The sequence below is a fragment of the Orbicella faveolata genome, unplaced genomic scaffold (genome assembly GCF_042242905.1).
Source record: "Orbicella faveolata isolate gen_17 unplaced genomic scaffold, um_ofav_v1 contig_25, whole genome shotgun sequence".
Lineage (NCBI taxonomy): Eukaryota > Metazoa > Cnidaria > Anthozoa > Scleractinia > Merulinidae > Orbicella > Orbicella faveolata.
Window position 1 is genome coordinate 6,870,865 of NW_028301553.1, and position 23,809 is coordinate 6,894,673.

General features: G+C 39.9%; 2 protein-coding genes and 1 long non-coding RNA gene across 3 annotated transcripts; 2 read left to right on the forward strand and 1 right to left on the reverse strand.

The window, feature by feature from the left end:
• The first annotated feature begins 4,676 nt into the window (after window positions 1-4,676).
• On the forward strand, window positions 4,677-5,670 carry LOC149108756 (uncharacterized). Its single transcript, XR_016208487.1, has 3 exons — window positions 4,677-4,828; window positions 5,208-5,281; window positions 5,605-5,670. It is a non-coding gene; the product is annotated as an uncharacterized LOC149108756 (long non-coding RNA).
• LOC149108757 (2-acylglycerol O-acyltransferase 2-like) lies at window positions 5,384-12,494 on the reverse strand. Its single transcript, XM_089293380.1, has 5 exons — window positions 12,361-12,494; window positions 10,411-10,742; window positions 8,785-9,004; window positions 8,259-8,437; window positions 5,384-7,116 (listed from the first exon to the last, which is right to left on the reverse strand). The coding sequence occupies exons 1-5, from the start codon at window positions 12,453-12,455 to the stop codon at window positions 6,962-6,964; spliced, it is 981 nt and encodes a 326-aa protein (XP_089149506.1). The 5' UTR covers window positions 12,456-12,494; the 3' UTR covers window positions 5,384-6,961.
• A 158-nt stretch (window positions 12,495-12,652) lies between these two features.
• On the forward strand, window positions 12,653-14,538 carry LOC149108758 (lys-63-specific deubiquitinase BRCC36-like). The gene is made up of 2 exons (XM_089293373.1): window positions 12,653-12,942; window positions 14,162-14,538. The coding sequence occupies exons 1-2, from the start codon at window positions 12,838-12,840 to the stop codon at window positions 14,255-14,257; spliced, it is 201 nt and encodes a 66-aa protein (XP_089149499.1). The 5' UTR covers window positions 12,653-12,837; the 3' UTR covers window positions 14,258-14,538.
• Window positions 14,539-23,809: the final 9,271 nt, after the last annotated feature.

A 23,809-nucleotide genomic window follows, 5' to 3' on the forward strand; every position in this document is an offset into this window, starting at 1 on the left:
TTTCTTGTTCGACCAAATCGGTGATCTTTTCTTTGTTCTCTCTTGCGAACTTCAAAATATCTTTATTGTTTGGGTTCCTTTCGGATATATCCATTCTCCACACACGGAGCCATTCTTGGAAATTGTTTTGAGATATTTGGAACCCATCGTATAATGCGTGAAACTCGGGTGTCAACGGTTCGGGAAGGTTTGTTCTTTCCTCCCTCGGTATTGGGCCGTAGAACATTTGCAGAACATCGGACGAATACCTTGCGGCAGCCATGTCGGCGCAGTATACACTGTGCATATAGATCTCCAATAGGAAAATATTTCTGGCACATTTTTTGTATAAACTAGTGAAGGGCACATCCGCGCATATTGATTACTTGCGTTGCAGCTTCGATGGACCCGAAGTGAGGTTTCTGGCACAGCACTGATCAAGGACGAAGAGAAACACACACACATATATAGTGGGAGTTCTGGACACAGTGGGTAGCAAGAGAACAACAACCGTCCGAAAAAAGCCCCCCAGCTCCTTCTCCGAAGCTTTAGTCTGAGGAGAAGGAGCTGGGGGGCTTTTTTCGGACGGTTGTTGTCCTCTTGCTACCCACTGTGCCAGAACCCCCACTATATATGTGTGTGAAGTGTATGGGTGTATGGGGTTATGTGAATGTCGTGTCTTATCATGTAGATAACAAAAGAAAAACTCGCTCGAATCCAATATTTTGTAACAAAAGTCTAGATGTTAAGGTAGGAAAAGTTTGAGGATTAAATCGCAACTGTTCTGATCGATCGCATCTTTTGTTCGGATCGTTAAATCTGTTACATCGCAAGTGTTCCGTAACGTGTTTGTCGATCGATCGCATCTTTTGTTCGGGTTCTGGCATCGTTAAATTTATGTTTGCCACAAATTTCAGGGTTGTCCATTTAGGGTAGTCCATGGGTAGTCCATTCGAGTAATCCATGGACCAGGTCCATCGGGGTAGTCCATGGACTAGGGGTCAGAGAAATGTACCGAATGACGCGGTGTGGTTTCTGTATCTAGTTTTGAAGTCGTTCTCTGTGAATCCGATGTAGGTTTCTGTCGTGTTGTTGTCTTTGCGTGTTACGGTGGCTTGGTAGATTACAGATGATTGTAGGCAGTTTCCGTCCAGCGGACATGCGTTCTTTTGTCGGCAGTTACATGTCTTTTTATTGTTGATAGTAGCGGCGGCGGTGTCATCAGTCGGCATAGATGCAGTTAGGATGCGTTTGTTATGGCTGTCGATTATTTGTTTTGTGTTGTTCATGCAGCTGTAACTGATCTTAATGGTGTTTCGGTTGAAGATTTTTCTTAGCTTGTGATCTTTCGGAAAGTGGTTGTCTATCAGGGCGAGGAATTTATGTCCGATGTCGGTGCTGGTGTTCTTGCTAAAATGAGGGTTGTACCAGAGGATGTTATTACGTTGTCGGTTTCTCCGTTTGCGTGTGTTGGCTGGTTCGTACCGTAGTGTGTAGTGATATCCACTTTCGTCGAGTGCTTTCTGGTATGGAGGGGCGGCTTGGTCAAAGGATGCTTTGTCGGATGATAGGGACGACAGTCGTTTGTTGATGCCGGTGGGAATGTTCTTAGTAGTGATCGGCGGGTGGTTGCTCTCGCGGTGAACTTATTGCAGTTAAGTATTACGGCTTTGTAATTTATGCTATACATACAGTGTATGTACAGCATAAATTACAAAGCCGTTACAGAACACAAGCGTGCATATAAAGAATGTTTGGCAAATTAACATATTATAGGTTAAATTGAGGTATGTCCGCCATTTTGAATAATCAAATCCCGCCGGTGTCAGAAACTCGTTTGTCTAGTTTGGCTATGACGCTTTATAAGTGCGACACCACCCGGATGGTTGGGCGGCCAGTTAATAACTCCATCGTAATATACACATCTCTCTTAATCTCTCTTAAAACAATACCTCCTGGATATATAATCAAGTATTCTTCCTCAACCACATATATACCTGCACATCCTACATCTCATTAATCACCTACTTATACCTACATCCTACATCTCATTAATCCCTACAGATACCTACTCAGCCTACCATCTTATTAATCCCCCACATATACCTACACAGCCTACATCTCGTTAATCCCCCACATATACCTACACAGCCTACATCTCATTAATCTCCCTCGTATACCTACACAGCATACATCTCATTAATCCTACATATACCTACACAGCTTTCATCGTATTAATTCCCAACATATACCCACACAGCCTACATCTCATCAATCCCCCACATATACCTGCAGAGCCTACATCTCATTAATCCCCCTCAAATACCTACAGAGCCTAGATCTTATTAATTCCCTACATATACCTACACAGCCTACAGCTTATTAATCCCCCTCAAATACCTACAGAGCCTAGATCTTATTAACTCCCTACATATACCTACACAGCCTACAGCTTATTAATCCCCCACATATACCTACACAACAAACATCTCATTGATCCCCCACATATACCTACACAACCTACATCTCATTAATCCCCCACATATACCTGCACAACCTACATCTCATTAATCCTCTACATATACCTACACAACCTACATCTCATTGATCCCCCACATATACCTACACAACCTACATCTCATTAATCCTCTACATATACCTACACAACCTACATCTCATTGATCCCCCACCTATACCTACACAGCCTACATCTCATTAATCCTCTACATATACCTACACAACCTACATCTCATTGATCCCCCACATATACCTACACAACCTACATCTCATTAATCCTCTACATAAACCTACACAACCTACATCTCATTAATCCCCTACATATACCTACACAACCTCCATCTCATTAATCCCCCTCGTATACCTACACAGCAATACATCTCATCAGTCCCCTACATATACCTACACAGCTTTCATCGTATTAATTCCCAACATATACCTACACAGCCTGCATCTCATCAATCCCCCTCATATACCTACACAGCCTACATCTCATCAATCCCCTACATATACCTACACATTCTACATCCTAAATCTCATTAATCACCTACTTATACCTACACAGCCTACATCTTATTGATCCTTCACATATACCTACGCATCCTACATCTCATTAATCCCTACATATACCTACAGAGCCTACATCTTATTAACATCTCATTAGTTCCCCACATATGCCTACACAGCCTACATCTCATTAACCCCCTACATATACCTACACAGCCTACATCTCATTAATCCCTCACATATACCTACACAGCCTACATCTCATCAATCCCCCTCATATACCTGCACAGCCTACATCTCATTAATCCCCCTCATATACCTACACAGCCTAGATCTCATTAATCCCTACATATACCTACACAACCTACATCTCATTAATCCCCTACATATACCTACACAACCTACATCTTATTAATCCCCCACATATACCTACACAACCTACATCTCATTAATCCCCTACATATACCTACACAACCTCCATCTCATTAATCTCCCTCGTATACCTACACAGCAATACATCTCATCAATCCCCTACATATACCTACACAGCTTTCATCGTATTAATTCCCAACATATACCTACACAGCCTGCATCTCTTTAATCCCTCACATTTACTTTCACAATCAAACCTACAACTCAAAAATCAAACCTACAACTCGCTTACGATTGTTGTATACGTCAAAAAAATGTCGTAGGATTTTAAAACATGTTTTAAAATGCTGCGACAATCGTAGCCGCAATCGATAGAAAATGACATATTTTGTGACAAATTTCTTGCGTCAAAATGGCGGACGGAGTTGTTGTTGACTGAGTCACATGAAGCCGTTTCTCGAAAAGTAATGAACGGATTAAAGCGAAAAATATCTCGTTATAAAGTTATTTTTTAGAGCACAGGACAGCTAAAATATCTGTTTGGAACTTTCGCTCTGAAAATCCCGATGCAAACTTTTGCATATTTAATTTAGTAAGTGAAAATGTCGTGCGCGTGTAAATGGTCCTTGGTCATGTCGTAGGCCCGTCGTAAGCTTGTGTTATGAGACAAAGTCGTACAGTGTAAATCGGCCCTAAGAACAAATATCCGAGCATATTTTCGCTTCAAATGGAGGCTATTGTGTGTGGCCATTGTGTTTATTATCCTTCAAATATTTTTCGCAACACGGGCGATTATGAAAATTGAGGAATTTCATTCGGATATTCCCCAGTTTTAGCTGGGAAATATTCAGTCATGTGACGCGTTTTGACCAATCGCGGAAATATTTGACGTATTATAATGACTACTTCTACTTTCAGTGGTCACTCCCTAACATTTATGTTGAAACATATGAAACGTCAAGTAACAAGGTATCATTTTTGTTTTCCAACAATGCGTATTTTTATCATGTTTATCTCCGCAGTTTGCATGCTATTCTTTGTTAGGCTAAGATGGCCAAAGAAAAAGAGTATTTACGATTTAGTTTTTGTACTGTATGGTCAGGAGACGTTGTCAACAGTCAGGGTTTATGAGAAGGATCTATCATCTCGCATAGATTTGTCCATCTAAATTTAACTAGTGAGAGTTCTTTTCTACTATTGTGAAAATTACTGGGGGTTAAGGAATCATTCGCCTACAGTAGAGAAGTGTGAAGCGCAACGGGTAAGGAGAGCCGGCATCCGCACCGTGAGGTAAGAAGGGAGACTGGGACTTTCATTAAGTCGCGGTCGCATAGCTACGAGGAGACGCGAAAATTCAAGATGGCGTCTGGAAATCCCTTGCTAACGTTAGAACGAATGTTAAATGGCAGAACAACCTTAAAAACACAGAAGGTTACGCACAACAACATCGTATGTAAGTAAAGTATTTATCGTCTTCGTTCTTCATCTAAAGATATGCTGCTATAGTCTTAAAATCCTCGACGTGATCACTATGTTCTAGAACAACTGATCTGAACTCGAGTTCAACAGAAGTGTTCGTATAAAAACTATTTACCAAACCTAGCTAAGACGTGCTAAGGAATATCACATAAAGTTAGGGTATAGTGTTCGGGAGCAAATCAAGCTAAATGCACACTGCAGCCATATCAAGAAATTGATAACAAGAGAAATTTTGATCCAAATAATTTACAATATCATCACATGATATAATGGCTACGGTTTGGTAGTAAATTTTGAATGTAAATTTGCTTGATTTTGATTCACTTAATGTGCATAATTGTGTATATTTTCAGGTATTGGAACAGAGCTTCTGAATGAAATCCAGCAAGTTATGAGAGAAGACAAAGAGAAAGCAGTCCGAGATGCTGTGAGTAGCTAAATGTCAACGCATGCTCTATTTTGCGCCTGCTTAAAGGGTGTGTTTGGAGATTTAAAATGAAAAAGAAAAACAAACAAGAGAAAAAGGCTCTTTTTATTTTAAGCTTTCTTTATTTTTTGAGTAATTTTTTGAAGTTACAAATTGACTAGGATATTATTTTGTAATACTAACAGACCCCAGCTTAAAAAAGTCTTGTAATCTCGGCTTCAGTGTCATTAGTATTATCATTACTCAATATTTGCTCATCTGGTCTGAAAAATTAACTGTACATCAAAACGTAATCTTTTGAATGTTTCTCTCATAAATACCAGGTTGCTGCTGCTGAAGCAAAGGCACTTGCAAAGCTGAATCAATCTTTGAATGAACTAAGAGAATGAATGAATGACAGCGTTCAATGCTAAATGGAAATACGAAAAATTAGCAGTTCAATTCGACTCATCGTTCGCGATTCGCGGTCATTTTGCGTTGTTGTTTTGCAGAGGACAGCTATGAAATGTTTAAAGGTTTACTTAACACACTTGTACAGCCTTTCTTTTTCTCATTAAGCCTTTTGTTTGGTGGTGCTCATTGACGTCGTGGTTTGCTCCAGACTCCATCCACGTGACGCCGGAGGAATTTATAAACGCATACAGCTTTATTTCTACGGTTAGGCCTACGGTCCAAAGTAATCCGTCACGAAAACGGAGCTTTTCGAAAACGCTCTTCAAATCGGAGGAATTTGAAAACGCCGGTTTTGAGTTTTCGTGTAGACGAAAAACATTTTAAAACGGACCTTTTCGAACACGGTAGGTCAGGAGAACCACGTCAGTGATTTCCCTGGTCGAGATTTCCTCAAACAAAAGTATAAAACGACCGGTGATTGTTGCGTTTTTCAATATCTCCGGTGTAGTGTCAAGCACTATCAAGGCTTTTAATCTCTTCATAACCCCAGCTTCATCCGTTTTTCAATTAGCCTGTATTAATCCGAGTGATGTTGTGAATCTCTTCAAAATGACGATGTCCTGTCCCGCGTCACGCGGCTAATTTGGTCTCAATCACGCTGCTAATTTTGGGGCGATCACGCGTCACGCAAAAACCTTTTGCCACCCTCTTAGAACAACAACAAAAACAACAATCTTTATCTCCACAGTACTCTCTCTTGCCTTATAACTATTACAGAAAATACAGATAATAAAATTAGAGTACTGGCTGACTGGAGTAGTCATAGGGGCTAGCGGAACCAAGCAGCCAGTTGACATCAGCGTTAAATAAAAAAAAAAATTAAAGGAAAAGTAATTACGGGTCAGCAAGATAGCAACAAAAGCACACATAAAAAGAAATGAAAAGAGTCTCTAATTGGTTAATTACGGAAATCTGTCGTCTTGGATTTTCGCGCGCAAAAGACAGCCATTCTAAGACCGACACTCTACTAGACTACGAGTAGTCCCTCTTTCGCTTAGTCCGTCGTGCGTGACACGAAAGAAAACCGCAAAAAAAAAAAAAAGAAATGACCGCGCGAAATCCTGCATTATCATGCATGGCATGTCATTCGGGTTAAATCTCGGATGTCTCTCTCGCAGGCCGGAAGTGTTAGTCCAAAACTTATTAAGGAGATCCGTTTGTCAGTCTACGCTGAGGATAAAACGAAAGATAATGTTTAATTCTGCAGCGGTTATTCAGTATTTGTAGCTAAACGATCAATAACTCTGAGGTATCTGTTGGATGATACTTGTCCTTGTATTTTTCATACAACTCTTTAAGATCTTCTATGTATCGCGAGTGGAGTTTGTCGATTTCTTCTTGGCTTGGATTAGCAACTTTGCGCACAGGAATAGGCGATCCCACTGTCAAGGTAAAAGAGAACAAAAAAACAACAATATCCGATAAATGATGCCCTATAAGGGAGTTTACAGAAAACGGGATATTTCAGAAAAAAAATCAATATGGAATATTTAGAACAGATATGCCGGAATATCAAGAAGGAAAAATATAAATAATCCTGCTCTTCTGAAGAGCTTGGCCATCAATATCTCCCTTTTTTTCAAATCTCGAGCATGATCTCAGAACTCTGCCGAAAGCGTTAACAATAGTTTACTTACAGATGACTAAAGCGTACGTATGAGAACTTGTGTGGAGCGATCTATAGGAGTTTGTATGGATTTGAAATTCGATCGAAAACACGAAGTCTAGCCTGTTCACAGACCCTCTATTTTGAGCCCGTCAAGATCGCAAGCTTAGCTTAGTTCATCGAAGCACGGACGCACGGTCCTATAGAGCTACATAAAAACTCGGATAGTTTTGCCTTTAATTGGTTACAACCTCTATGCTAATAGGTCAGTGAATTCCCGGGAGGAAACGCCCATATAAAAAGGACTGGGGTCCATGCTCGTCGAAAATTTTGAAAAGAACCCCTAACAGGTACCAAGGTTCTATTTTGTGGGTGTGGCTTAACATTTTCTTTACCCCTAAGAGGTACCAAATCTAAAACAACACATTATCTCCTGTCATATTTTTTTCGGCTCAATACCTGTAGAAGGTGCCACAACAGCTCCCGCTGTGGACCTGTTGAGGATGAACACCCTCAGAGGTACCAAAACTATTTTTTTAACCCCCAAAAGGTACGACGAGCACCCCCCCCCCGTCCTTTTTATATGGGAGTTCCCACCGGGATGAACAACCTCGTTCCCAGGGTCTCTCATCTGAAGGGCTGTAAGATGAGAGATCTGGGAACGAGGTTGCGGGGTGAAATTGTGGAACTTGAGATCTAGGGGATAGATGGCACGAGTTTATATGCAATTTAGCTTGAAATCTGAAAACGAACTTTGAAGGAAAGGCCGCGAAATCGCAAAACTTGGAAAGGATAACAAAGCTCGCTTTTATCAGTAGCATGGGCTCCTGGCTTTAATGAAAAATTAAGGCTGTACACCGTTGCCGGGAATTAAAATCAGCCAGGAATGTAATGGCACACGTGAAACGCTCGACCTACCTACAACGTGGATTGGAGATCGTCTCGGCAGCATACAAGCTCCCCAACAATAACAAAATCCACTCTGGGTTTTGGATCGAAGCCAGCGCTGAAATCGTGAAAATCGAGAGTAGTAACCGCCACCAAAAATATGAAACAGATTGTTCTGTCCAAAGGCAAAAACAGGAACAAGTTCACATCTGCAAAGAACAGAAAAGCGCAGTGTGTAAATCACATCAAAAAGCTGTTTAGAGGAAGTTAGCTGTTTAGGAGAAGGCGTTATACGAGATTGCTTAGATTGCCCTTTGATTGTAAATAGGCGTGGAAAAGCTGAGAAATAAGTGCATGTACTTAAGTCGCAGCAAATTTAAAGTTAGTTTCAGAACAGTTAACAAACATTTGCGCGCACAAGATGGCAAAGCTTTACAATGATCCGTTAAGACCTCATATGCGCCCCATGCCACAACGACAACGGATGATGTAAAGCGCATCTGATTTTTCGGGTCGAATCTCAGACAATTCTCTCGCCACAAAATCTCATACAAACCCAGTCTGTAACGCCAGTTTAATAAATCCCTTTCGACGTTTTAGTGTCAGCACGTAGCTATCAAAGCGAGTGTCAAGTATCTCTGCTGCTCCGCCCACAACGATGACAACAGAGTGCCCCGCCCCTTTTTGTGTCAGCGTGTATTCCAAGCTTGGACGTGTCACGTCAATCACACCCAGGCTCATGAGAACGTCACGGTATAGCCAAGCCGTCAAAAGACCTGTGAAGGTAACAACCACTGTGTAATTATTGCAATGGTAGTTCCTTTTACTCTGTTTAATCAGATTAACCTACACGAGGAAGACCCATGCATGCGTTTCCCGTTTCTACTTTTGTCTTTTTACATTTGCACTCTTCAATTTGACGAAAAATTATCAACTTCTATCAATATTGGGCAATACAGAAAAATCTTCTCCCTCAAATGAGTTTGGAAATACAAAAATACCATTAAACTACTTCTACGACCTCACCGAACCACAGGGGCGGATGGGCTCCTAACACTATTTCTTTATACACTACTGCTGCCCCCAATGCTGCTACTGCTACTGCTAGTGCTACTGCTACTGTCACTTATTCTGTTAGTGCCACTGCCAATGAATACTGCTGCCACTGGCACCACTGAATGCTGCTGCTACCACTTTTACTGCTACCGGTACTGCTACTGGCACTGCCACGGCCACCGCTACTACTACCACTGCTGCCACTGGCCGCTTCTGCCTCTGCCACTGAATGCTGCTGCTACTACGTTTGCCGCTACAGGTACTACTGCTGCCACTGCCAATGCCACTTCTACTGCCCCTACTGCTGGCCTCTACTACTGCCACTGCCACTGCTACTACTGACTTCTTTTGTCAATGCCATTGCTACTACTCTGCTACTGCTACAGCTGATTCTAATGCTACATGTCATGCCAATCCGATCCATGATCCATTTACTCGAACACCAGTATGCCAATACCGATTTTACTTCGTAATCGTATCTATAACTAAATTCTCGATCGTGATTGGTTCTCCGCGCGTCTATTTGTCACGTAATCGGTGCTCGCCATTCGCACGTCAATTACGCGCGCTTTAATGGCTTTTCCTATAGTTTTTAAAACATACATAGAAAGCGCTATCGACTTTTTCGCTCAAACGAAGCTCTCAAAATACTTTTTTTAATTTAGAGATTTGTTATAGATACGATTAATTAGTAACTGGTCCTCGTGACAGCCTGAATATGCGACAAAGGTCGACTTGAGGGAAGTCTATTCAGGGAGTGATCTTGCTCGTAATTTCAAATCGGTCTGGCGCTCGTCCGAGTTTAAAGTAACTCGCGCGAATACTGCCTGAATAATATTTATGCGACACGAGGTCGAATTACTATTACAAATCAGTTCATTATTGTAATGATTTCATACAAGTGAAATAACAAAGCAATAAAATTCATAGAATATAAGAAATACTGTGGTACCTAAAACAACGATGTTTTTTCGATAACACTAGGAGGGGATGTTAGATTCGACAAGTCGGGACAAATATATGCTAAATATAATAAGTCAAATAAAGAAATTTTAAATTTATAGCGACCGCGAAAAAGCATTTTAAAGAATATCGCAAATATCGTGAGCGCTGCTAGTTTTCTCACTTGAGTGAACTGACAGATGCGGTATAATCCCAGGGAACTTTTCACTAAATCCACAAGCCTCTGTATTCAACGCCATGGATACTCCCTCGGTAAATATACCATGGGGATGATAGCCTAAGATGTAGTTCTTCTGAGGATCAAGTTGGCTCGTCTTGACGAGAGTGATCGGGAAATAATCGCTTATGTACTTGAAAACAGAAAGCCGCCTTGTGAAGCTCCTTAGAAGGTCTCTTCCCCCTCGTTGGGGAGTTTTCCACTCCGCAAGATACATCCATGATAAATACAAAAGTACAAACGGCCACAGAGGTGTGTAAAAGAACAACAGAGATATGTACGGGTCCGCAAATGATCCCAGGCCCGCAAATGATCCCGGACCGCAAATGATCCCCAAATTGAACCGCAAATGATCCCAGACCGGAAATGATCCCCATATTGGACCACAAATGATCCCGACTAAAAAATAAGCAATGGCATGGATTTATTTCAGAGGAAGGTGAGAACATGTACAAAAATTATGAACTAAAAAACATGTTTTATCATTTTTGCAAAAAAATATTCCACAGTTGCTGTTTTGTTCTTCGAACGGTACAGATCGTTTTCACTGTCACGCAATAAACAAAATAATAAATCGAAAACCAACCAATGGAAAAAGCTAAGAAATTGTGACGTACGCTATAGAAGATAACTAAACAAGACACTTCTCCAAGTTTTAGGCCTGTGCGTTTCCCCAAACTTCAGAAATTCGTCGTAAATGTTTCCCAGAAATTTACAGAGCCCAGTAAGAAAACGCCATGTTGGTATACACCCGTGGTACACCAATATGGCGGCTGGAATATAGTGTAAACATCTGGAACTTACCTTGGCTTTCTAGGCGACTGATTATCAGTACTAAACAAACAAGCTTTTAAATAAGCACTTTTCCTAATGCTCTAACTTCTAAAAAGGCTCAAAATCATGAGATAAGTATATATTTTTCAACAAACTCGATCGTAGCGTTGTGTCACGCAACCTCAATAACCCTGAAATTCAAAATGTTCTGGTTTCCAAACGAAGCACTCTAATTGTAAACAGATATAAATGTACCGCCTCTTATGCCTGATGAGGATAAAAATACGTCACGTGAAGACGATCTATTGAATTAGAAGTCTTAGAAAAACACATACTTGTAAACATTCTCGAAATCCCAGTAGCGATCCTGGCGATAGTATCAAACATCTATCGTACAGCAAACTTGTCAAAACGAAGCGCAAGCCTTGGTCTTGCTTGGTCATGAGGCTGAACTTCATAACTAAAACTTGGAATTTTGGCTTCTTAGAATACTCAAGTAGTCATTTCCAAGGAATCAAAGCCAAAATACGACCGAGGAAAAATTACAAAATAAATTTGTTCAAATTTCCAGTGCTACACAATAGGTGTTTTACAGCGTGATGAAGCGTTGTAGGCTTGTGGGTCTACTCAGGTGACAGGGTCTTCCTTAATAGTTGCTTCATGGTTAGATTTTAGTTTAAAACGTTAGACGAGTGGCGTTAATGGCTGATTAAATGTGATTTAACTATAACACCGAACTATCAATGTTTAACAAAGGAGGATATGTAGCGTATGTTACACTGATCATGATTTTACTGAGCAAAGAAATGCAAGCCAAGTCGTGTTTTGATGATTGAGTGGTGATATTCATAACATCGTAGTTAGCAACAAAATTTAGTCGAAAGTACGAAAAAAAAAGCAAGTTGTAAGCCACTATAATTATAAGATGGCTTTAAAAAAACCATCGGTATTCACGCACGGCAATTCCCTATCCACACCATCCCACTATCCATGCCATTCCTAATTTTTTAGTCGGGATCATTTGCGGTCCCTATCGGGGATCATTTCCGGTTCAGGATCATTTGCGGTCCAATTTGGGGATCATTTGCGGTCCGGGATCATTTGCGGACCCGTACAGATAGCGTGACCAGGCCGAGAAGATGCATTCCTCCTAAGAAACCCACCACGTACAGAAACGTGACACTGGCTGTTTGCAGAATGTAGTTAACAAACGACATGTCTGTGATTTTGAACGAGAAACAGCGATCGATAAATATAGTGTACTTACTCTCCTCTGTCGTGTATGATTTTCATAAAAGCGGAAAACTGGTTACGTCATGTGTACGTCATTCGCACAAGTCACAGTGCTAAGAACAGCTGTAACATGGGAAAGTGGCATCAGTGGAATCACAGAGCCATAGCTAAGTTTTGCTCTTCAAGAAGATGTAGTTAACGTCTTTAATTTCATCGACTTTTTCGTAATTTTCACCATGTTATTGGCCAGTAAAGCCAGTCTCGGGTCGTCACGCAACGTTTTTCGTTTCGTGACAATAACAGCTAGACTTCAGTTTTTATTTTCAGCGGAGTTCCCCATGGCCGCTGGAGGATAAGGAAGTCAAGATGGCGGTCGAATCTGTGAAGATAGAAGCGGATGCATATATGGTCTGTTTAACGCATGCATTGACTACTGAAAGAGAAGAAGTCATGGGCCTGTTAATTGGAGAGGTATATTGTTGTTATTACGTTACATTTTTAGGGCTTGCTACCGTAAAAGAAAAACCAAAAAAAGATAAATAAAAGCCATTTTCTTCGACTAAACCGAAAGAATTGTTGCCTCTGACGGGCATGATAATTATACGATTTGACCGTATTATGATCAGCCGCTCTTATGTGATGTGTTGTAAAAAGAAAAGTTGGGAGCTATAAGAGCCTAAAAGATATATTTGTCGTAAAAGTTTGGCAATCCTGCAAGGAACAAGAGTTACTTTCACCCTAAACTTATTAATCGCAATTCTCGCCCATGTAACTAAGCTAATATGTTTTCTATCGTTTGATGTACTTGTGCAAAGTTATTAATTATGCTTTCATCCCATTGCATGTAGGAATCTACATTGATCTCCACATCTTTATACAGTATAGTGGAGCACTATTGTAATCCGGTTCAGAAATTGAACTCAATCGAACACAATCAAACTCCACGGATTGAGTTTGACTGGGTTCGACATATTGAAGGAAATCAAACATCAACCTTTGTGTGAATTCGATTTCCGAACTGATCAAACTCAATCAAGCAGATCGGACCCAATCGTATTTGATCTATTAGACTGTGTTCAAATGAGTTCAGAAACCAAACTCAGCGGAACATAATCCAGTGGATTGTGTTTCATTGTGTTCGGTGAGTGAATTCGCTGGAACAAAGATCATGTTATGTGATCTCGAAAACATGAAGAACATGTGTTATACCAAAGTATCTTGAGCCTCCAAAAACTTGTTATTGATTTTCAACACCAGTTTTACAAAAATCAATAGTTCAGAACTCAGATGTTTGATTGAGTTCGATTGTCCAATTATTTTTGTGAGGGTTTTATTTACTGCTTCAGTTGTCAAACTCCATGGATAGAGTTTTACTGAGTTCAATTGAAATTCAGTCCGATTGAGCGCAATTGTCAATGCCGGGTATAATGAACCGCTATTTATATAAAAAGTCAGGACTCATTAGGACTCCAATATTCTTTTCTGCAGAAAAAAGCTACTTACAGTAAAATGTATGGAACAGAAATTATCCTGATATAAGTTAATGAACCTCTGTCATGATGAACCTGTTTTTCAAGACCAGCAGTTCACTATATTGGAGTTTCACCGTAAAAAATGAATTCAGAGTGCTGTATTTTATTTAATTTTTTCTTGCCTTTTAAGAAATGTTTATGCTCCTTTTCTAATTTAGGTTGAGGATGAGAACGTTGCTCACATTTATTCAGTCATAATGCTTCAAAGACTGGACAAACGGAAAGATCGAGTAGAGATTTCTCCAGAAGTCTAATTAAACTGAAGTTTAATTGTTATGTATTATATCACACACAAGAGAACATGTTTTACCGCATTTCCAAACACCAAGAGGAAAGTGGAAAATACAACACTCAGCAGAGAAACTTTGATGAACTTTGAGTTGTTTGGAGATTTGGTAAAACAGTGTGTCGAGTGTTTGATAATATCTTCACAACCAAAACTAAACTAACGAGAAAATGGGGAAATAAAATTGTTAAAAGATCAGATATCAAAACACCATCTCAAGGTAAATTAAACTCGATGAATCATTACTAACAGTTCTCGATTTAAATTTGTACGACTTCATTTAAATCTGTACTTGTAATTGTGATAGTGTTTCAGGGAATATTCCGCCTGTGATCCAATCAGGACCGTCTGTTATTTACGTGATCATTTAGTAATATGATATCTTTCACAAACGGAATATTCCGTATTTTAGCCAATGAGAGGTGCTATTTTGGCAGAAATCAATTTACACATCTACAAAACTAATTGTTAGCCACACAAACATTGTCGACGCTAGCAATTGCAACATATCAACATATCAACCGACTTATATTTTTTTCTTTCATAGAAATGTACATGTTATGTACGCTATTATTGGTACTATATTGTTATTTAGAGTATACAATTCATAAACACTTGTTATTTACTCAAAATATTTTAGTTGAACAATTTACTCTGATTTACTCTCGATCAATTTTGCGTTTGAAGAATCTTATTCTCGTTGTTCAGATTTTCTGCACCATTTATTTTACAAAATGTTGCGTGAATATCGCCTGCATGGTTCCTGCATGATGATTTTCAAACGTGACCTTTGTCATCTTCTTCGGAATATTCCGTTCTTGATCCAATGAGAAGCATCGGTGTAATTACGACTCTGTCATCGACATCGATCGAGCCACAGCTATGTTTTTGTCTCCGCCGAACAGATTCCAGATATTCAGTAGTCGTTTCCGGTTAACGGGCGCGCAAAAAAAATGTACCGGTATTCCTAGGAATTACCTCGATCGACTCTTTCACGAACGAATATTCATATGCCAAAAATTGTCCAAAAGCAGACAGAAATTTTCTACTCATCGTGCCCCTTTAGAGTCGAATATTTTATGTTCACTCTCGATCTACAGTCTTTGTTTACATTAGCGCGCCATTTCATTTACGTCTAAAATGACATGCATGGTGTTTTTCAAACGTGAACTCTGTCAGTTTCTGAGGAATATTCCGGTCTTATGCATCAGTCAATTCCAGCAGTGCCCATCCCCCCCCCCCCGGGCTAACCCCCGGGCATTAGCATTTTTTTAAAAAAATTGGCAAATTCCCCGGGGTGGGGACGAAGAAAGAGGGCAAATGCCCCGCCCCCGGGATCGTCGCCTTCCGACACCTCCACAGTTTTTTAATTAATCAGTGAATAAAACGGTCAACTGTTCAGTATTTTAATGCAACGGTAAGACTTCAAGGACAACAGTACGTGTTAGTTGATTCTGATTATATTTATTTCTTTATATTTGTTTTTAACAGTTTGCTAGAGAATAGCTGGGATTGCGGCGGACGTGTCCCCAGCCGCGAGCGATGATAGGCGCCAGTACTCGCGGGCTACTTTTTATGTGAAGGATCAACACATTTTAAATGATGATGCATTGCATTTTAAGCTCGCAGGATCTGTCTTGAAGATCGCATCATTTGAATTCGCAAACCTTAAGTATTTTAACTCCACTAGGCTAGTTTTGAATGCGAAATGCGAAATAATCGTGTTCATGTCAGTGACTGTTTTTTGATAAACAAAATATAGTTCACCTTGTCTCTTATATTTATATGCTCACAAGTAATGAAGAAATATCTAAAATTGAGAAAACATGCCTTTAAAAACATCCGCAAGTTTCTCTAGTCCCTGACGGACAAGCCATTGTTCGACAAACGCCTCGTCTTTCCCGATGAACTCATCCATGGCACTTTCCAAAACACGTGTGTCGAATGCCCGGGGGTCGCCCCGGGGTACGCAAATGCCCAGCCCCCGGACCGCGATAAAATTGCGGATGCCCCATCCCCGGGACTGACAACGTGAGCAAATGCCCCGCGGTTGCCCGGGGGGGGGGGGGATGGGCACTGCTGGAATTGACTGATGCATTAATCCAATGAGATCGAGAAGAATCTGTTCAATGTCGGAAATTGAATACGACTTTCTCCGGCACTGTTTCTAATCTTGCTCTACGATTTCAAAGTCGCACGACGGTCTAATGAGACGCGATCGGTTTGTTCGATTTAATTTCTGCTTGACTCGTCACATTTTGTCACTGCTATTGTGAACGCGTATTAAAAACGAATAAAACTACACCCCCGCTACCCGGCGGCCTGATGTTAGAACAGTTTTCAGGTTCCTAGAAAATGTAATTTCGCTAATTTGTTTCTCCCTCAATATAAAACTAAAGATATTCATTAAGAAGTTGTTTTTACATAGACCTATCGCTAACGATAAGTGATAAGTTGAGGCTTACCTTTGTGTTCATCCCGTCACGCTGGGGGGCCGGGGCTCTCTATCTCTCGAGTTCTGCAAGGTCTCCAAGACCATCAAATCTCTCTCGCTAACTTCATCTTATGTGTTGTGACAAGCTGATTGATGCACTAACATTGTTTTTCTCCTCCGATTTTGCCAGTAACTTTTCTGTAGCGTTTTTCCTTCATTATTTTCCGGCAATGTTTATCGTACTTTTCCCGCCCTCGTGTTCATTTGGCGCCTTCGTCGCATGGCAGTCAATATTCCAAGATCCAGTAATACACTCATTCAAAAATGAGTGCTACACGAAGCGTTGTGCCGATTGAAATTCTATTTTTGTCTTGAAATACGAAAGTCTGTTTCCCAACTTAAACTAAATTCTGGAAGCAGGCAAAGTTTCGCCGGGGAGTTGCGCACAGCAACAACGCGCAGTCCCAACAAAGGTCACGCAACGCTAATGTAATGAGATGTACTATTTTATTTTCGCATCGTGATATCATATTGCAAACAAGTCTTACCGATAACAATTAACAGTATAATTTTTAGCTGTGCAAAAACTATTTCCTGTTATGTTATAACGGAATTGTCCCACGTTTTCACAAACCAGTAGCATAAAATAATACAATGTATGTAAGGTGAGAAAAAATATGGTACCTTACATTTTGATAACATTGCAAGATGACGTCACGTTTTGCATGTGGCATTTTGGCATTGGTTTATGAGCGGAATATTCCGCCGGTTTTAAATCATGTGAAATAATAGGTGGCGACAGTGGATACTTGGTATATTACGGTAACCGTTCTAGATGGAAGATAGGAGCGAAGTTATCGTTTCGGAAAGTGAAACAGAAGAAGAAACTGTTTTCCCGCTAATTGACATTGGTTATGCTGCCCTCTCTCCTTGCTGTGAAGTCATTAGTGCTTCCACGAAGGTTTCCTTACAAAGAAGCAGTTTTAATTACGAACTCGTGTTGGAAAGCGATCCTGAAGATATGGAAGACGAAAGCTCTTCCGACCTACACGTGATAGTTATGGGTCCTGCTCCATGTGTTCCTTTTATGGAAAGTTTATATTCTTTGGGTTCTAAATCATTTAAACTGACGACGCATTTTCTGCGTCAAGACGTGCATTGCTCAAAGCACTTATTTGAAGCTGTCAAGTTCAGTGACAACGTTAAGGAACCGATTGCTAAAATTGAGCTTGTAATAGTTCGTGACTGGAGTGGCTGTGAAATGACATCCGTGCTCTTCGGAACCGACAATTTCAATTATTATCATTGCCCATTTCCTGACTACAACAAGAAGTTAAGAAAGAAATACAACATGAAGGCACATCTGGCCATTTCTCACCACGGGCCCTTTTACTGCCCTAAAGCTGACTGTGGTAAATGCTTTAGTTCTAAAGTTTCAAAATTAAGGCACGAAAGGAAGACTGCTCATGATGGACATTGCCTCAGCCCACCCAAGGTTTCCTACCATTCAAGACAAATTAAGAACTTTTGTTTGAGCTTGTGTAAAAAGATTGAAATGTCACCGGGTTCCTGGATGATATAGACGGTCTAATTATGTAAACGCTGTATGTTAACCCCATTCAAATCTTTTTTTGTGTCAACCCTTTCTTCATAAATCCAGAGACATGTATACAATAAAGAATGACATTACTGCGATTACTTAAAACTTTCGCTGAAAGGTTACATGATGTCTTTGCTGTAACTTCAGTTCCTGCAAATTCGTTACGAAATGGGCTACGACTGTCCTGGTGATTGCAGATGCCGTGGAAACAGTACTGTGTTATCTTGCCTACTGAGTTTTACTCCCCCTCCTCATTTTCTTCGTTGTAACTTTATTCTAAACGCTGCTGAACTTCCAGAAGTCAAGAATACCATTGACGTGCACGAACAGAACATTCCAATTTTCACTGTGAACTGTAGATCTCCGAGCTACCGTGTCTTCTTCAGCAGGCTTGCAGCGATTTCGTCTCTGTATTTATTTATTTCGTCCTAAATAAAAATGGAGACATTTGCACAATCAATAAGGATAGTGGTGAGAAGTGAAGTTAAAACAAAAACAGAAATAAAGCGACTTTACCTTTAAAATAAATGGCTCTTTACAATTCACAACGCATTCTGCCACCTGAAATGGCAAAAAAGTATCTCCAGTTTTCTAGCCCCTTCGCTAAAACTGAACGTTTATCACAAATTAAGTAATTAAGGCGCTGTTTACCGAAGTGCATTTTATCACTTTGTAGTTTTGTTCCTCTGGTCAATGCTCTCAGAAAATGCTTTTTACGGTGAGGCTCCGCCTCGACGTCCAATCCTCTACCTTTTTGTTTACCTGTATGTTGTTGAAAAAGGGTACACCCTTTCTTTAAATCGCGAAAAAGAAGTATTCTTGTCATTTTAATGTAGTGCTCAATAAATTGAATGATTTAAATGATGGAAGGCCCTTTAAATACCTAAATGACAGATTGCGCTACCATTTCAAATACCTCCACTTGTGTCATCCCTACCCTTTTACCCTACACCACAAGCCTGGGAAAAGTATCCCTTTCGGGCGGGCCATACCCGTATTGGTCATCATGATAGGGACTACCTTCCCCGGGATTGTGATATCTTGAGCTCACTACTTTCAGCGATTTCTTTGATTTCCTTAATTTAAATGGAAACTTCTCAGTGATTTTTGTTGATATGGCGGGTCAATGTAGACCTACCTTTAAAACATAGACGCCGCAACTTTTTGCATCGTCTTGTTGGGGCGTTTGGGGCGTCTCTTCCCCCCATGAAGCTGTATCGATCTTCCATGCCGTGAGCAGCTTTCTGTGTGTATCAAACATGTGAAATTGAAGTTGAAGTTCACAAACTAACGATGGAGAGTAATGTACAGATAGTATTATTCATCACTTACCTCATGCATGTAAAAAAGAACTCTTTTCCTCCAGAGTTAATGACAGCATAGCTGTCAAAGTGGAGCAGCGTTCGCTTTCTTGGTTTCACAATCTACATCGTTAAGACAAATGAATAATCATCTTTCCTGAGAAATTCTATAAACCTTGCTCACCTTGCTTCCATATACATTTAGCAATGAACTTGAAAGTGCCATACCCCTAACGTCCAGTGGTTGCCATGGTTGACAGGGACGATGACGAGGTCTTTCGTCATGAAATTTACCTAATGCAGGGAAAAATTATTTTCATTATTGACGTAAAAAGGAAGAGAGACTGCCATATCGTGATTGTGCGATCGTATGAATCTTTAAAACATGCCCAAAACTGTCTGCCAAACCGGTGAAGGATAATACACCAAACCGAATAGTCCTTCATAGTAATAGTAATAGTAATAGTAATAGTCGAAATAATAATCTTGAAATCTTAATTGCTACTTCAATTCACTAGTTAAACGAGGAATGAAAAATAAATAGCAACAGAACATTACTGACCTTCTGTATCCACCTCCATTTGGGTAACTTTTCGATTTCTGTGCTGTGAATTTTTTTCAGCAGCAATGAATCTGCGGCCAGCATCTTCCCTGCCTACGTATGAAGACATAGCATGGAATTGTAAACAGTGTTTCATTAAGCATAGTAAAGATAGTAAAGAGAAATAGTATATACTACTACTGTGGTGCTCGCCTTTTTACTGGAACCTTCAAGTGTCTTTAAACTTGCATTCATCACCTGTGTAAGAGACAGTCAAATATTTTAGTCACCTCAAGACCTATCGACATTGTTCAAAGACTTTGTGTCAATGGCAGGAACAAACTCTCAAAAGATTTTTCAATCACATTCTAACCTTGTCGTTGAGCCAACCAACACGAAATTTTGGTGAGAGTGCCAGCATTTTCGCTTGTTGGGTTTTGCTCATCTTGGGCTGTGTTGTTTTAATATCAGCCACAGTCAGGGCATCACCTGTTAACGACTGGCAAACTACTTGTGCCAAGTTGGTGATATCCCAACAACGATCAACCTAGAATAAAAAAATCCAACATGAGCGGTAGCAGATCATAGCATTTAACTTTAAGCCCTGTTCGAGTCTATAGTGGGTAAATAAAGGATTGTATTGATTGTATTGCATTGTAGCGTAAAGCTTTTTCCTGATAATTATATACCGTATACAAGTTTTGCAACAAGTGATCATATTATCTGTTTGCAGTAAATTAGGCAGCGTTAAAATTAAACTAACACTTTTCTGAATAAAGTGCACCTTTTCGCGTAGACGCAATATCCTCCAGTGCTCCTCGTGTTCTTTCTTTACGGTATTCGGTTCGGCAATCTCATAACGGCCAGGTCCTATCCACTTGACTTGGACGTCACGCATGAATACTAAACTTTTTTCCACCTCCTCGGCATTCTTCTTAATTTCATACGTTCCATCTCTTCGTTCCAGGAACCTGACCGTTAGTGTGGTTTCCTCCTCACTCACAACTTTCCCTATGTACTTTAAATCTCTGGAGTAGCCTACCGCTACCCACTCCTCTTTCTTTTCAGAGTGCTCCTACAGAATAGAACGCGAGAAAGCACAATTTTTTATGGTAGTCAGAAAATGTACATAAACCGGGTTTTTTAACAGTTTTGAATTGTTACTAGTTTCGACGTTTATAATAACTGGTTATTTCCCGCAGTTACTGAAATAAATGAGAAATACCTGTTCTTTTATTTGGCAAACCGTTGCGTGGCTTCCCTGTTCCGAATGGCTTCTCATTTTCTGTTTGAAATTTAAAATAAGACGGTGTTAAAGGAAGGAATTAAACATTTGCCGGTTTTTCTTCGTAATGTTTAACATACCTTTCGGACTACTCCCAAAGGCAGATTATCGTCCTCATCATCCTCGTCATCCTCCTCTTCTCTTTGTATATCTGTATCCTAAGAGTCGCAAGAGAAATATGCATAGCAGGATCAACTCGAGTTGGCACAACAAGCATAAGAACACCATGCATGATAATTGTTTTGGAACCAATGAATAGGACATTACCATTGGAAAAGTTTCCACCTCTTCACTTTCAAGCGGCCATGAAACATCGATATCTTCTAGGAATTGGTCGTCCTCCTGTCCAAATGAAGAAAAACGTTGAGTAACGGAGATTGACCTCCAAGATTCGAGTTGGGAGGAAAACTGGTGCTATTGTCAACTTCAGATACAGAGGAACACACTCTCCCGCGGTAAAATAAATATCATCACCAAAATATCCAGGCTTTTTAATAATTTTCTATTTAGTGGGTTTTTAGTCAAAGTTCTTTATGCCACTGACTTTTGTCTTACATACCTCGCAAGTACTACCGGGTAACATATAGGAAATATTCTCCATAAGGAGGCTAACGCCCTCTTTGACCTGATTCAAAATAGAAAGGGAAAAAAGGAAACTTAATTAATATTATTACTATTAAACACGCCAAAATATAATACTATTATAATACTATATTATACTACTATAATACTATAATACTATTATTAATATTAAATGCACATTTTTAATTATTAAGATTAGTACAGCTCATTTTGACGAATTGTACAGCGCCTAGAGCAGGCATGGATAGGCGCTATATAAATATTTATTTATTATTATTATTATGAATTTTACCTACGTACCAAATTGACTCGATTATTAAATTACAATGACCCTAAAAGGGGTCACAATTACCTCAGCATGCCTGGAGACCGTTGTCGAATTTCCTGTTCTCTCTTTGTTTTCATTCGCTCTTCTCTTCGATGCGCTACGTTCCTGGAAAGGGTTAAGGTAGCGTGAGAGTAGACAACTTGCACTTGAGAAATGTTAAACAGCAACTTCTTTCACTTGAGTCTAGCAACATCCACTGACTTACCACGTTCATTAAGGGGTCTGCTCCTGTACTTGAGGACTGCAACACATCAGTCGATGATACCTTTTAACTGAGGAAGTCAATGTATCGGTCACATGTACATATGGGTTACCGATCAAGTGTGAGGTCGGTGATGGCTGGGTATTGGCCATTCTTTTTTTTTTTTTTTTTTTTTTTTTTTTCGTTTTTTGATTTTCTTCATTTTTGGCGTGTTTATGGACCGAAGCGCAGTCGTGGTCCATGAACGTGTAATAAACGAACGAGCGGGAAAGATAGCTCAGTCCTCCGGGTTGGATAGCCAATCAAGAGCAGGATTTGGTATATCTTTCTCCATCGCGGAGTTAGCCATGAAATGAATATTAATATAATCAGCGTGAAGACTATAAGATGGGATATTCACTGAAGTTCATGTACAGGTGATTGAAGGAAACGCAAGCTTTACCTCCTCAGTATTTACAGTATCTGTCTCTCTGTTGATGAAAGACATCTTAAACTCTGACATTTCTGTTTTAAGCTTTTGAATTTCCTATCAGGAGAGAAAAAAATGTACAAATCATTTGCTTTGTTATGGTTCGACAAGTCATCCTTATCGACGAATCACTCGTGTCACGGCAGTGAGACAGGACTATCGAAAAAGTACCGTAATGATTCGATTTAGCGCCCCTTCGAATGTGTTTTTATTGACAAGCGCCCCTATTTCAATATTATAATATTATAGCACTGTCAGAGTATGTTTCAAGGAATGTTCATCTTCTTTGATTGCTAACACAGGTACTGCCGCATTACAAAAACAGTGGTCTTCATCTGAATTTCTAAACTGTTATGTCCATGTGAGTGCATAATTCATTCAAACGAATGATCTCTATCGGGCGTCGAAATAAATTAAAATTTACTCATGTTAACTGAACATTCACCACATGTTTGTTACTGTTACAGTTTCTGATCCTCTTTTTAATAAATACTGTATTAGAGTTTTGTTTTGAACATTCGGTTGTTTCTCAAAACAGAAATAAGCACCCTGTTCCGAACAAGCGCCCTGTCTCGAATAAGCGCTCTTCCTTGAAGTACCAAAAGTAAATAAGCGCCCCGGGCCCTAATATCGAACATTAAGGCAAGACGTTTTGACTTACCACTGAGTTAACATCCTGGTTACATTAGATAAACTTTATCAATTTCACGGTCCTTACTTTACTTATTGATTATGGTATGGGAGAGAGTTTGAGTTGTCCTGCTAGCTTTTTCACTGT